At 39.4% G+C, this 12,858-nt stretch overlaps 2 protein-coding genes across 26 annotated transcripts in view; one reads left to right on the forward strand and one right to left on the reverse strand.

Moving 5' to 3' along the window:
* MATCAP2 (microtubule associated tyrosine carboxypeptidase 2) overlaps positions 1-5,169 on the reverse strand; it is a 69,334-nt gene extending 64,165 nt beyond the window's left edge. The window contains exons 1-2 of one of the 7 annotated variants that reach the window (XM_070264851.1): positions 4,548-4,767; positions 3,318-3,544 (exon numbers count right to left, since the gene is read on the reverse strand). Coding sequence is in view for 3 of the 7 variants with exons in the window: in XM_070264849.1 (XP_070120950.1) it covers positions 4,978-5,094 (117 nt within the window). In the remaining 4 variants the exon portion in view is untranslated. Of the gene's footprint in view, positions 1-3,317; positions 4,825-4,977 lie in introns of those variants that run through there. The other 6 variants (XM_070264853.1, XM_070264849.1, XM_014739129.3 and 3 more) reach the window with 6 other exon arrangements.
* ANLN (anillin, actin binding protein) overlaps positions 1-12,858 on the forward strand; it is a 132,559-nt gene that overhangs the window by 67,880 nt on the left and 51,821 nt on the right. For 12 of the 19 annotated variants that reach the window (XM_070264830.1, XM_023639513.2, XM_070264831.1 and 9 more), the window contains exon 2: positions 11,274-11,427. In XM_070264830.1, coding sequence (XP_070120931.1) covers positions 11,274-11,427 — 154 coding nt within the window. Of the gene's footprint in view, positions 1-4,765; positions 5,065-11,273; positions 11,428-12,858 lie in introns of those variants that run through there. The other 7 variants (XM_070264833.1, XM_070264836.1, XM_023639514.2 and 4 more) reach the window with 6 other exon arrangements.

The following is a 12,858-nucleotide window of genomic DNA, read 5'->3' on the forward strand; positions in this document are numbered from 1 at the left end:
AGGTGCTGGGTTCATCTATAAACAAGACAAGTCCCTGCCATTCCACAGCTTACACTCTAGTAGGAGAGGTAGGTAATAAACATAAATACTTAACTAAAATAATTCTGTATAGGTGGTGAATGCAAAGAAGAAAATAAATCAGAGTAATAGGATGGAAAGTGATTGCAGGGCAGAGAGGGGGGTGTGGCCACCTGATCAAAGAAGTGTTCTTTGAGGAGGTAGCACATTTGAGCTTAGACTCAACTAATGAGGAGTCAGACATGCATAGATCTAGAGGAAGAGTGTCCAGGTGGTGGAAAGTTTTTGAGGCAGGAAGGAATTTAGCATTTTTTGATGACTTTTTTTAATGAAAAAAGGCCTTGAAGCTGGAGCCTAGTGAAAAAAAAAGAGAGTACTGTGATAGTTAGAGAATATTAGGATATTAGGAGAAAACAAGCGTGGTCCAAATCATGTAAGGTCTTGTAGATGTGATAAAGAATCTGGATACTATTGTAATTGCAACAGAAGACATAAACTGGCTCTGAAGAGGGAATTGATGGAGCATAATTTACATTTTAAAAAGATCCCTTTCTATTAATAAATTACTAAAACTAATCAGATAGTTCAGTTGGTTTGTAATAACCAAGTTCTTAGATATTGTACCAGTAATAGATAGTTTTTAAAATATAATTAAAAAGATACCATTTATAAAAACAACAACAACAACAAGAAAGATACATAGGAATAAATTAAAGAGTTTAAAGATATTTACAAGAACATTACCAACACATTATACACTATAATAGTAAATTATAAACATTTTTGGAAGATATTAAAGTACGCCTAAATTAATGAAGATATACCATGTTCATAAATGGAAAGGCTTGATATCACAAAGATGTGAATTTTCTCCAAATTATGTGATAAATTTAGTATTATTCCAATTAAAAATCTCAAGAGGGGGGCCAGCTGGTGGTATAGTGGTTAAGTTTGCATGCCTGCTTCAGCAGGCTGGGATTCGCTGGTTTGGATCCTGGATATGAACCTACAAACCACTTATCAAGCCATGGTGTGGCAGGTGTCCCACATATAAAGTATGGGAAGGTGGGCATGGATGTTAGCTCAGGGCCACTCTTCCTCAGCAAAAAAAAAAAAAAGAAAAAAAGAAAAAAGAAAAAAGAGGAGGATTGGCAGCGGATGTTAGGTCAAGGCTAATCTTCCTCCAAAAAAAATTTAAAAATCTCAAGAGGACTTTTTTTTCCTTTGTGGAACTTGACAATCTGACCCTAAAATTTATATGGAAGAACAAGGGGGGCCAAGTCAATTTTTAATTTTCCCTACCAGATATCAACACTTATAATTAAGACAGTTCAATATTTGGAGAGGAATAGACAAATAGACCAGTGGAATGGGATAAAGAGCTCCCAAATAGACCTACATATACATGAAAAGTTGAGCTATTACAAAAGTGGCTTTACAGGTCAGTGGGGAAAGGAAGGACAATTGAATAACTGCTGCTAAGACATTTGGTTGTCCGTATGAAAAACAAAATCAGTCCAGATAATTTAAAGAGAAAACCATGAAAACCCACACTTTAAAATATTTCAAAGAAAATATGAGGAACATCTTTATAACCTCAGGGTAGGGCAGGATTTCTTGAGACAAAAAAGGCACAAACCCTAAAGGAAAATATACATATGTTTAATTACATTAACATTAAATATTTCTGTACATCCAAGACATCCTAAAGTGAAAAGACAAACCACAAACTAGGTAAAGATATTTGCAAGTCATAAAACCAACAAAGGGTTGTTTTCCTGGAAAATAGTGAACAATCAACAGAAAGCCAATACGAGAAAGACAAATAACCATGTAGAAAAATGGGCAAAGGATATGGAGTTGAAATTCACAGAAAAGGAAAACTGAAAGGCCAAAAACATATGAAATAATGTTCTTTTTTTTCAAGATTTTATTTTTTTCCTTTTTCTCCCAAAGTCCCCTGGTACATAGTTGTGTATTTTTTTTTAGTTGTGGCATATGGGATGCCATCTCAGCATGGCTTGATGAGCAGTGCCATGTCCGCGCCCAGGATTTGAGTTGGTGAAACCCTGAGCCGTTGAAGCGGAGTGCGCAAACTTAACCACTTGGCCACCGGGCCGGCCCCCTGAAATAATGCTCACTTTTATGAGTAACAGGAGAAATGCATACACACAAGAATGGCAAAATCTAAAAAGTATCCAGTATTAGGGAGCACTGAAGTAGCAGGCATGCTCATATACTGCTTATTGAAGTATAAATTGTTACAATCAATTTGAAGAGCAGTTGATCTTTAACATCTGGCAATAATATTGAAATATATTTGTTGAAATTATCCTCTAATTCCTAGGTATATTACTCTAGAGAAAGTTTTGCATGTATATAAGCAGACATAAAAATATTCATGACATCATGTGATCTTTGGAATGGAAAACTGGAAATGAGCTAAATGTTCATTAATAGGATAATAGACACATAAATTACAAGTATATTTATACAACAGAATACAGCAGTGAAAATGAATGAAATGCAGCTATATCTATTAGGATGAATCTCATAAAGAGAATTTTGAGCAAAATAAAAAACAATTGCAAAAAGATATGTATAGTGAAAATAAAATTTACGTGAAATACTACATATTATTATGAATATATATGTAGATGTAACAAAAGTACATACATTTCATGAGAATGATAAACATCAAAATCAGGATAGTTTTACCCCTGGAGAGTGGAAGGTGAATGGTATTAAGGAAGGACACACAGGAGACTTCGTATAAAGACCATATATTTTTTAAGCTAGGTGGTTGGTACATGGTTATCTGTTTTATTCACTACTTTTTCTGTAAACTGGAAAGATTTTATAACACAATGTTTAAAAGGAGAAAAGTAATTCTAACTTATAAACTGAAGAATGAACTACCCAGGGTAAGAATGGAAATAAGGAGACATGTTAGGAGACAAGTGCAGTACTCTAGGAGAGTAGACTTGAGTACCTAGCACAGTTTGTGGCACATAGCAGGTGTTTAACAAATTGTAGTTATTGTTGTGGTGGTTGCTATCAACATCATCATTATCAGCATAAAGAATAAAGACATATGTGAAGAAACATAAACTAAATGTTTTGAGTAGATATGTTGTGCTATGTGCTTTATTTATCTGTCAGCCTTGACTAGAATCTAGTTATAGAGATCTAAGGCTCACAGAGGCCAAAGCTGGAAGGCACAAGGATCCATAAATTTCTAACGACTCACTTTCCAGTGTTGTTTAAAACATACCTCCCCTCCTCCCCAACACACATACCTCTTTCCGGTGCAGTACTTGAAAAAAATTCAAGTGTCTTTTCTCTTTGGTTCACAAGTAGCATATTTTGAGTTAAATATTAATAATTCGATACACCAAGCACTTGGATAGTGCCTTAGTACTTATTACAGAATGCTTCTGGAGCTCTCTCAATTTTTCATCGGCTCCTCCCAACACCTCTGAGGAAGGCAGGGCAGTTGATTATTCCTGTTTTACAGGTGAGTAAACTAAAATCCAAGGAGACCAAATCAGAGGTTCACCTTGTGACCAGGAACTTCATGAAATCCTATGTTAAATAGGTTATGATTGAATGGGTATTTTTCTAGGTAGAGGGTCAGCTTTAATTGTATTTTCAAAGGAGTCCATGACTCTCCCCAAAAGTTTAAAAAATGGTTAAATGATTTGCCTAAACCTTCTAGTCACACAGTCCAGGTGGAGCCAAGACGCCATGTAATTTCTTCCTACCCGACACTCAGAATTCTTTTCATTACAGCCTATAGCATCAAAATTCAAACTAGAGCTATTATTGGTGAAATACTCTTTGCCATGTTTACTGACTGCTAAGATGGCAACGTTATTAAACATACTGAAACATCTTACTTGGGAGGAATAGTTTTGGTTTGTTCAGCCGTTAGGCAATCACTCTCTAATCTACACAGTGTGACTTTTCGGAAGAACAAGTCCTTACAACAAGCTCCAGCACAGACTTGCTAAATAAGAAATGAATCTGATACAGTAACTATGCAACGTATTCTACAATTCTGAGTAATCTATCGAGAATACTCATGTGACACAGCTTGAGCTAGCGGTGGAAGACCGACCATGAGCTAAGAATGAGATTTTCATTTCTCCTGGACCAGTTAATGTCTCAGGGTCTCCCTTCTGTCAGCTGTAAAAGGAAGGATTAAAGTGGATGGCTTCTCAGAACCCTTCCACTCTAACACTGTATACAGTTGAATGGGATTTAAAATAAGAAGCACGACAGGAGTTTTGTGAATAAACTCTTCAGAAACAGTCTATTAACGTTAGCCTTATTTTCCCAACGAGAAAGGCCTCCAGCGCCCTAGGTGGGCCACTGGTATAGCCCCAAGTGTTGGCGGCCCACCAGACGTGCCCCTTATGATGACCAAGCCTGTAGTCCCCCTTAGGGTGAAGCAGGGGCGGGCGAAGAGAAAGCAGTCAAGGCCAAAGGGCCAGAGGGATTTCAAACTCAGGGGCTCTTAATCCTACATTTAGGAATGGAGGGCGGGAACGCCCCAACACAGCGGGTGTGAAGCGATCGGCTTAAACAGGGTGGGGTGAGCCAGCGTTGGGGGTGGGGCTTCGGGCCCAGAGGCGGTTGAAGTCCGGGGAGCGCCGAACTCCCGCCTCATCCCGGCCGCCTGGGCTAGGATGTGACGAAGAAGAGGCAAGTCCACCCATGGGAACCTCCGGGCCCCAGCGAGGCCACGTGACCGAGAGCCGGGGCTGGGAGAGGCCCGCCCCCGCCCCGCCCCGCCCCAAGCGCATGCGCGCGGCTCCGGGCGCTGAAATTCAAATTTGAACGGCCGCTGGAGGCCGAGTCCGACACTGGAGGCTGAGGGGAAGAGAGAAGGTTGGGATAGTTCTCTCGTCCCGGACTCCTTGTTTTCTCCAAGTGACACACTCAGCCAAGACTCACTTCTTTTCTTTTTCTGAATTTGAACCACCGTTTCCGTCGTCTCGCAATCGACACGCGAACCCCGGGGCGATGGACCCGTTTACGGAGGTGAGAAAGCTTGCGGGCGCAGCCAGCCATGACCCTCTCGGCCCTCACCCTCCCTTCCCACCTGTCAACCTCGGGGCCCACCGGGCGGAGGGCGCGTGCGTGCGCGTGCGCAGAGTGTGCGTGCCGGGGTCGGCCCGGGAAGCGGGGAAGGGGCCGCGGATGCCGCCTGTGCTGCGGCTGCGGCTGCGGGGCTGCTGTGGTTTCCTGTTCTTGCTCCGTGGATGAAGCTCTCGGAGGAAAGTTTTGAGTCTGCCTTAAAAAACAGTAGTGAAAAACCTGTCAGCCCCTGTTGTTATAATGCCCCTCTGGAGTGGAGCCCTGTCCCCCCGAGAGGGAAGTTGGGGCCTGACAGAACAGGCCCCGCTGGGAGTCAAAGCGGAGATAACTTGCAGGGTGGGGTCGGGTGCTCCATGACTCAGTGATGGGTGTACAACCGCCGCCTGGAAGTGGAAGGGAGTGTGATTTGCCGGGTTCATGCGGCTCCCAGAGGAGCTATGCATTTAAGGGTGCTGTTCACGAAATCGCAACAAAACGTTAAAATAAGCCCGTGCCTGAAACCTTTGCATCCGTTCCTGTCAAGTCAATAGGTCCTTCAAATTCCATTGCTCAGCTCACTCGTGAAGAATGACCCGGGATTGGCACTTTAATCGAAAGGAAACACTGCTAGTCGAATATGTACAAACCAGAATTGTTAGCCTACAATTTAAAAAACCAGAGTAAAGACAAACCTTTTTTGTTTGTTTATGGAGCATAACATTACAGCAATATTTAACTCATCTTTTGTTCTTTGGAAATTGAATATGGATTAATTACATTGTTGTGTCCATTATTTCTCTAGCTTTGACTTCTCGTTGAGAATGTATGTTGACATATTCAGGAGTTTCGTGTTGCCAGTTGTCCACTCCCTTTCTTCCAAGATAGTTCCTCTTTCTTTAGGTGGTTGTGCAAATTTTAAACTGCTATTTTTTGAGTTGTTGCAAAGTGGGCCTAAAAATGTCTCTACGCTAGATTAAAAATTTAAATGATATGTAGAGTAGTAATATTTCTTTTTGGGGGATGTCATTACAATTCCATAAGTTAAGTCTAAGATGTTAAGAGTTTCAACAATTGGAGTTGTATTCAAACACAACAGGATTTATTTTTGTTTCAAACTCTCAGTCATTGTGGAGGAAAATACATCAGTTTGTTTACCTTACTTTTAAAGATTTGAACAGAAAAATCCAGGACATTTTTATATTAGCTTAAAGAATAGAGCTAGTCATGCACCATATATTGTGCACTTACATTGATGTTAAAAGGGAATATTATTTTATGTTAGTAACTTAGAATAAGATTCCTTAAAACATTAGCCCTATGTGTTCTAAATATCGTTTTGATTCTCCTAAGTAACTGACAGGAACAAAGCATTTTGAAAGTTGGCTGAAAATTGTACTTCATTCATAGCTTTGTTAAAAATGTCATTCTGAAGCTAGTACAAATCTCAGTTGAAAGAAGCTTTGATTTGAAAGAAACCTTTCATTTTAGAGTTTGCTCAGAAATATATAAGCTGTAATATGTCTGGTTTATATTATGAAAAGTTAGATCAGTTGCAGTTAGAATAAACAGCTTTGACATCTTTTCCTTAATTGGTAATGAGTGAACTATTTGAATTGGTTCCAACCATTAGGTGCTTAATTATGGCATTCATAACATTTTTGCACAGTGAAATGAAAACTGGTAGAGTTCCTTGTTTGAAAAGGACTGAAAGTCAGTTAAAATGACTTTGTCAAACTGAGTTCCTTCTCAGAACCATAGAACAAAGAAAATAATTTGAGAGACTTTTCTTAATTTTCCCAAAGATGATTCATAACTGTACCATCCTACAAGCATAGGAGAGAGGTTAAGTCATTACATTAATGTCAGGGCATTAGGGCTTAATTCTCTTGGTAACTCTGGTTCAGAAAGGCTACGACCATCCTAAACTCCCTTTTCCTCAAACAAGGCTGTGGTGCATTGGTTCCCCTCCCTGTGGCACTGTGCTGTCAGGCATACTCTTCCTCTCCCTGCCTCTTCTGCCTGGCAAACTCTGATTTAACCTCCAGCTCACAGTTTGATCTCCCTTCTCCAGAGGGGAGATCATCTTTTGCAGTGCTCATCTCATTTACCTTTACCTGTTGAACTTATTTTCTGGCAGAATATGAGCTTCATCAAGGTAAGGACTGTTCCTTACTATTCAGAGAGATGTTTCCCTAACATCAAGCACATCTAATAACATTCTGCTGAATTAATGTAGAAGAGAGCCATTCACTGCAAATTATGTTACAAACAATGGTAACTGTTAGAACATTTTTGCAGTGTTCTTTTCTTTCTTTTTTTTAAAGTATGCTTTTTGGTGAGGAAGACTGGCCCTGAGCTGCTAACATCTGTTGCCAATCTTACTCTTTTTTTTTTTTTTCCTCCTCAAAGCCCCAGTACATAGTTGTGTATCCTAGTTGTTGGTCATTCTAGTTCTTCTGTGTGGGATGCCACCACAGCATGGCTTGATGAGCCATGTGTAGGTCCCCACCCAGAATCCAAACTGGCAAACCCCAGGCTGCCGAAGTGGAGTGCGTGAACTTAACCACTCAGCCACGGGTCCAGCCCCTGTTCTTTTCTTTATTATAGAAAATTTCAAATTATGTAAGTATAAAAACCTTTCACGCATCTATCATCCAGCAATACATGGCCATATTGTTTCACTACATCCCCCTCTAATCCCTCTGAATTATTTAGAAGCAAATTCTGGACATCATATAATTTCATACATATAAACTTCAGTATTTATCGCTAAACAGTAAGGACTTTTTAAAAAAACATAATCATATTGCCATTATCACATCTAAAAAATTAGCAACAGTTCCTTAAAATGATCAAATATTCTGTTAATGTTCAGATTTCCCTGAGTGTCTCATATTTCTGCTGTTTGTTTGAATCAGGATCTAGTCAGGGTCCACAAGGCAATGTCTTTAACGTTCTTCATGGACCAACCAGAAATAAAGAATCCATCTTGATTCATGGATGAACAAGCAGTTAAGGCAGATGTTTATTATTATGATCTAATATGAGCTAATAGCATTAAAAAAGTTATGTTGATGGGATGAAGTTAGTTCTGCTGACAATAAGTTCTTAAAAAGAGAAATTGGATTGAGTCAAAAGACAGTTTATAGCAAAGTGGTTAAGAGCCCAGACCCTGGAGCCTGGATTTGAATCTCGCCTTGCCACTTCTTAGCTGGTGACCTGTGGCTTGTTATTTAACCTGTGCCTGAGTTTCTTCATCTGTAAAACAGTAGTAAAAACAGAACCTACCAAATAAAGTTTTGAAAATGAGTTAGTGTATGCAGACGTAAAAGTACTTTATAGTAAGTGCTATGTAAGTGTTATTGTACTTGTTAGGTGAATTTAAAACCATAAACTTATTCTTCATGAGATTGATGTTAGCCTCTTAGTTTGAAAATCTGCTCATGGGCAATGGTCACCCCAGTCCAAGACTAGAATAGGGAAACCCAGAGCTGGTTGTGCCAAGTCAGAACTTTCTATGCAGGAACCATAAAAGAGAAAAAGCCACAATTAAAATACTTTGTAAAGCCTCTTTTCTTGTGATATAAGTAAACAAACGAACATGCTTTATTGTTTTGAATGGAGTTTCTCTTATTTTCTAGAGTTAAATGAAAATCTCTGCATTGACCTGAGAAACAATGCTTCTAGAGCATGTTGAAAATAATACGTTAATTTATATTGAGTCTACTCTATTTAAGAAGGCAGAGAAATCAGTAATACTTCCTAGAAAAATTTCTGCCAGAAATGATTTGAGGTATGTGTGGCAGAAATTGCTTAGGGACCATAAGCTTCAGTTATCTTAGATTCAGCCGTGTGGAACATCTTATTTCCCAATTATGCAGTAGTTTTTTTATGCCTCTACTATTGGAAAAAGTACGTGTGATACTTAAAGAAATGTACCTCATAAATAAAAGAACTCTGAAATTTCTGATGCACCATTATAAGAAAGGGTGACTTACATTTATTGAGCTGTTGAGTTTATGTACTTTAGATACAGCATTTCTTTTAAATTAATGATCTTTGGTGCTTATTAGTTTTATTTTATAGATTTGGAAACTTTTTTTGCTTAATCTTGAAATTTTTGGATCTAATGTAGACAATAGAAGACTTGTGTATGTTTGAATGGCAAAACTGCATTCTTTAGTTGTGACCCATTGCCCATAGTAACCAAAGATAGACTGACTCACAAGTATTCTAACTACCAGAATGGAATGTGGGCATGTCCGTGAAGGATGTAATTAGGCTAGTTTTGTATCTGGGGAGCCATGTATTTTATCGTGGGGGAAATTATCAGACATATCTGAATGTGTGTGTAACAATATCACTTTTGAGTTTGTTGAAGACTTGTATTTAAAGGGTGAGGGTCTGGTCTTATGTTTTGGAAGGCATTTGGTTCATAAATTACCCTTTCAGTGACATAGCATTTAGATTCGGTGTCATTTCTTTCAGTGAGCTTTAAATTAGAAAGTTGTGCCTTCTTCCAATGAATGTTTTACAGGGTCTTGTGTTTGTTTTACCACACTGATTCAAATAGGAACATCAGTTGATTCAGGATAAGAAAAGGGTATTCATGCTTTTATGGAATGGCTAAGATTTCAACTTAAAACTTTTATGTTGATATTTAATTAAAACATAAGACTGTTAATAGGGTTTTTTTTTTTCTCTTAGGAAGTGTCTTATGATACAAGGGGCTAATATGTTGATTACCTCTTGCTGTTTAACACCACCCCAAACCTTAGTGGTTGTATTAGTTTTGTTGCTGTAATAAATTACCACAAATTTAGTGGCTTAAAATCATACATATTATTATCTTGTGTAGGTCAGAAATCTGATGGTGTATTGGCAGGATTGTGTTCCTTCTGGAGGCTCAGGGAAGAATCTGTTTCCTCACCGTTTCCAACGTCTAGAGCCCACCTGCATTTTTTGGCTTGTGGCCCCTTCATCTGTCTTCAAAGCCATCAATCACATCACTCTGACCTCTGCTTCCATTGTCACATCTTTGACTCTGACTTTCCTGCCTCTCTCTCTTTTTTTTAAATGCATTGTTTTTAATTAATTAATTAATTTTTTTGAGGAAGATTAGCCTTGAGGTAACTACTGCCAATCCTCCACTTTTGGCTGAGGAAGCCTGGCCCTGAGCTGTTAATCCGTGTTAATCTGTGCCCATCTTCCTCTACTTTATACGTGGGACACCTACCACAGCATGGTGTGCCAAGTGGTGCCATGTCCGCACCTGGGATCCGAACTGGCGAACCCTGGGCCACTGAGAAGCGGAACGTGCAAACTTAACCTCTGCGCCACCGGGCTGGCCCCTCTCTTTTTTCTTATAAGCCCATTGTGATTACATTGGTCCAGATAATCCAGGATAATCCCTCCATCTCAAGACTCTTAATTTAATCACACCAGCAGAATCCTTTTTGTCATGTAGGGTAACATATTCACAGGTTCAGGGGATTAGGACATGAGCATCTTTGGGGGACCATTATTCTACCCACCATAGTGAAACAATGACCATGTTATTTCTCATGATTCAGTTGGTTGGCAATTTGTGTTGGGCTCATCTGGGCTGCGCTTCTGTTGATCTCCCCCGGGGTCATGCAGGAGTCTGCAGTGATCTGGCAAATTACCTGGGACTGGGTGGTCTAAACATGTCTGGTGGTGGATGCTGGCTGTCAGCTGGGCCATGTGTCTCTAGCAGGCTTAACCTGGGCTTCTTTACATGGTGGCAGTGTTCTGAGAGGGGAGAGTAGAAACTGCAAGACTTCTTGAGGCCTGGGGTTGGAGCTCACACAGTATCATTTCTTCCACATTTTATTGGTCAAAGTAAGTCATAAAGACAGCCCAATTCAAGGGTGTGGAAATAGATTCTTCCTTTTGATGGAAGCAGAAATATTTGTGGCCATTTAAAATCTTATGCAGCTAACTTTACACATTTTATTCCTCCTTTGATGTTCTTATTACATCTGTAATTTGACGTTGGGGTGCTCATTTGGTGACTCTTGGCTTAATTACTTGAGATTTTACTTTTGAAATGTATTTGACTCTTATCCCACATGGCAATTGGTGATTTTAGAAAATATCTGAAGTTTTATGAACCTTTAACTAAACTTGTGTTTTAAATATTGTATTTGTAGAAACTGCTTGAACGAACCCGTGCCAGGCGAGAGAATCTTCAGAGAAAAATGGCTGAGAGGCCCACAGCTGCACCAAGGTCCATGACTCATGCTAAGCGAGCCAGAGAGCCGCTTTCGGAAGCAAGTAACCGGCAACCCCCATCTGGTGGTGAAGGTAAAAGACTGTGAGGAAAAGCAAAATTTGCATTTTTTTTTTTTAAGTATGCTTTTTGGTGAGGAAGATTGGCCCTGAGCTAACATCTGTTGCCAATCTTCTTCTTTTTTTTTTTCCCCGCCTTAAAGCCCCAGTACATAGTTGTATATCCTAGTTGTAAGTCACTCTAGTTCACTGTATGGGATGCCACCACAGCCTCAGCATGGCTTGACGAGCAGCGTGTAGGTCCATGTCCAGGATCCCAACCAGCAAACCCTGGGCCACTGAAGCGGAGTGCATGAACTTAACTACTCAGCCATGGGGCTGGCCCCCAAATTTGCATTTTTTAAAGGTGATAAGCCCCAGATATTTCATTGTGTGTGTAGAAGAGCCAAAGTCTTTGAGAGACAAATATAATAGCCTCTAGAGAAAAGATCTGCCTTCTAGTCTATTTCAGGATAATTATATTAGGCCTAGAACCTGTTTAGGCCGTAGCAGACTTTGTTTTAACAAATATTTTAAATTAATTGCTTGAACTTTATTTTCCTCAATCCAAAGTTTTCCTTAAAAACCCCTAAGGGAAGAAAAATAAAGGAGCAGATGAACACTTATACTGGCTGTGGTGTAGAGTTTATCTACCCCAACAGTGGCCAGAATAGCTGATCACTAAGTTCAGGTGGTGTCTCTGGCACGAACAGGGCAACGAAAGGCAGACCCGCTTGCAAATGCTTGAAATTTAATGAGCCATTTCATCCTCTGTCTGCTGAACGAACTCTCTAGGGCTATGCTCAAAGTATAGGCTGTTAATCTCTAGAACTGGTGAAATTGAACTAAAACCAACATACACACACAGACAAACCCAAACTCACTTGGAAACTTATCTTATGTTTTCCTAAATCCTGGCATCCACAGCCAGCTGCCTTACTCTTTTCCGAGAGTATGGAATCGTCTGGAGATAATGCTTTTTTCTTACTATAACTTTAAAATACATATATAAAAAGAGTATTACGGAAGGCAAAACCAATATTCCAAAAAGCAGAGATGAGGGCATGGGGCTGGCTGCCAGTTATTTTGGAAGCTATCCATAGAACGAGAATTTATTTTTGTATATTTGTACATTTTGAAGAGAGGGAGGGAAATACATTACATATATCTGATATTTAGCCAGGAAAATAGAGGCCTGGCCCCAGTCCTGGATCTTCTGTTTGCACTGTGACACAGGTTCATACAGTGAAATAGTGAGTAGTGTGTGCTTGAAGACCAGTGGTTTGAACTATGTTTTGCTGCTCAAATAATGGTGTTTACTGTTTTATATGAGAACTATAAATTTAAAGAATTCTGTATTTCCAGGTGGTGTTGCATGTTAAAATAGAAATACTTTCAAAAAAAAGATTAGATAACTTCATGGAAAATAGATGCATAAACAAATTATGGAAGGTTAGAAAATTTCAC

This window comes from Equus caballus, chromosome 4 (genome assembly GCF_041296265.1).
Source record: "Equus caballus isolate H_3958 breed thoroughbred chromosome 4, TB-T2T, whole genome shotgun sequence".
NCBI classification, from domain to species: domain Eukaryota; kingdom Metazoa; phylum Chordata; class Mammalia; order Perissodactyla; family Equidae; genus Equus; species Equus caballus.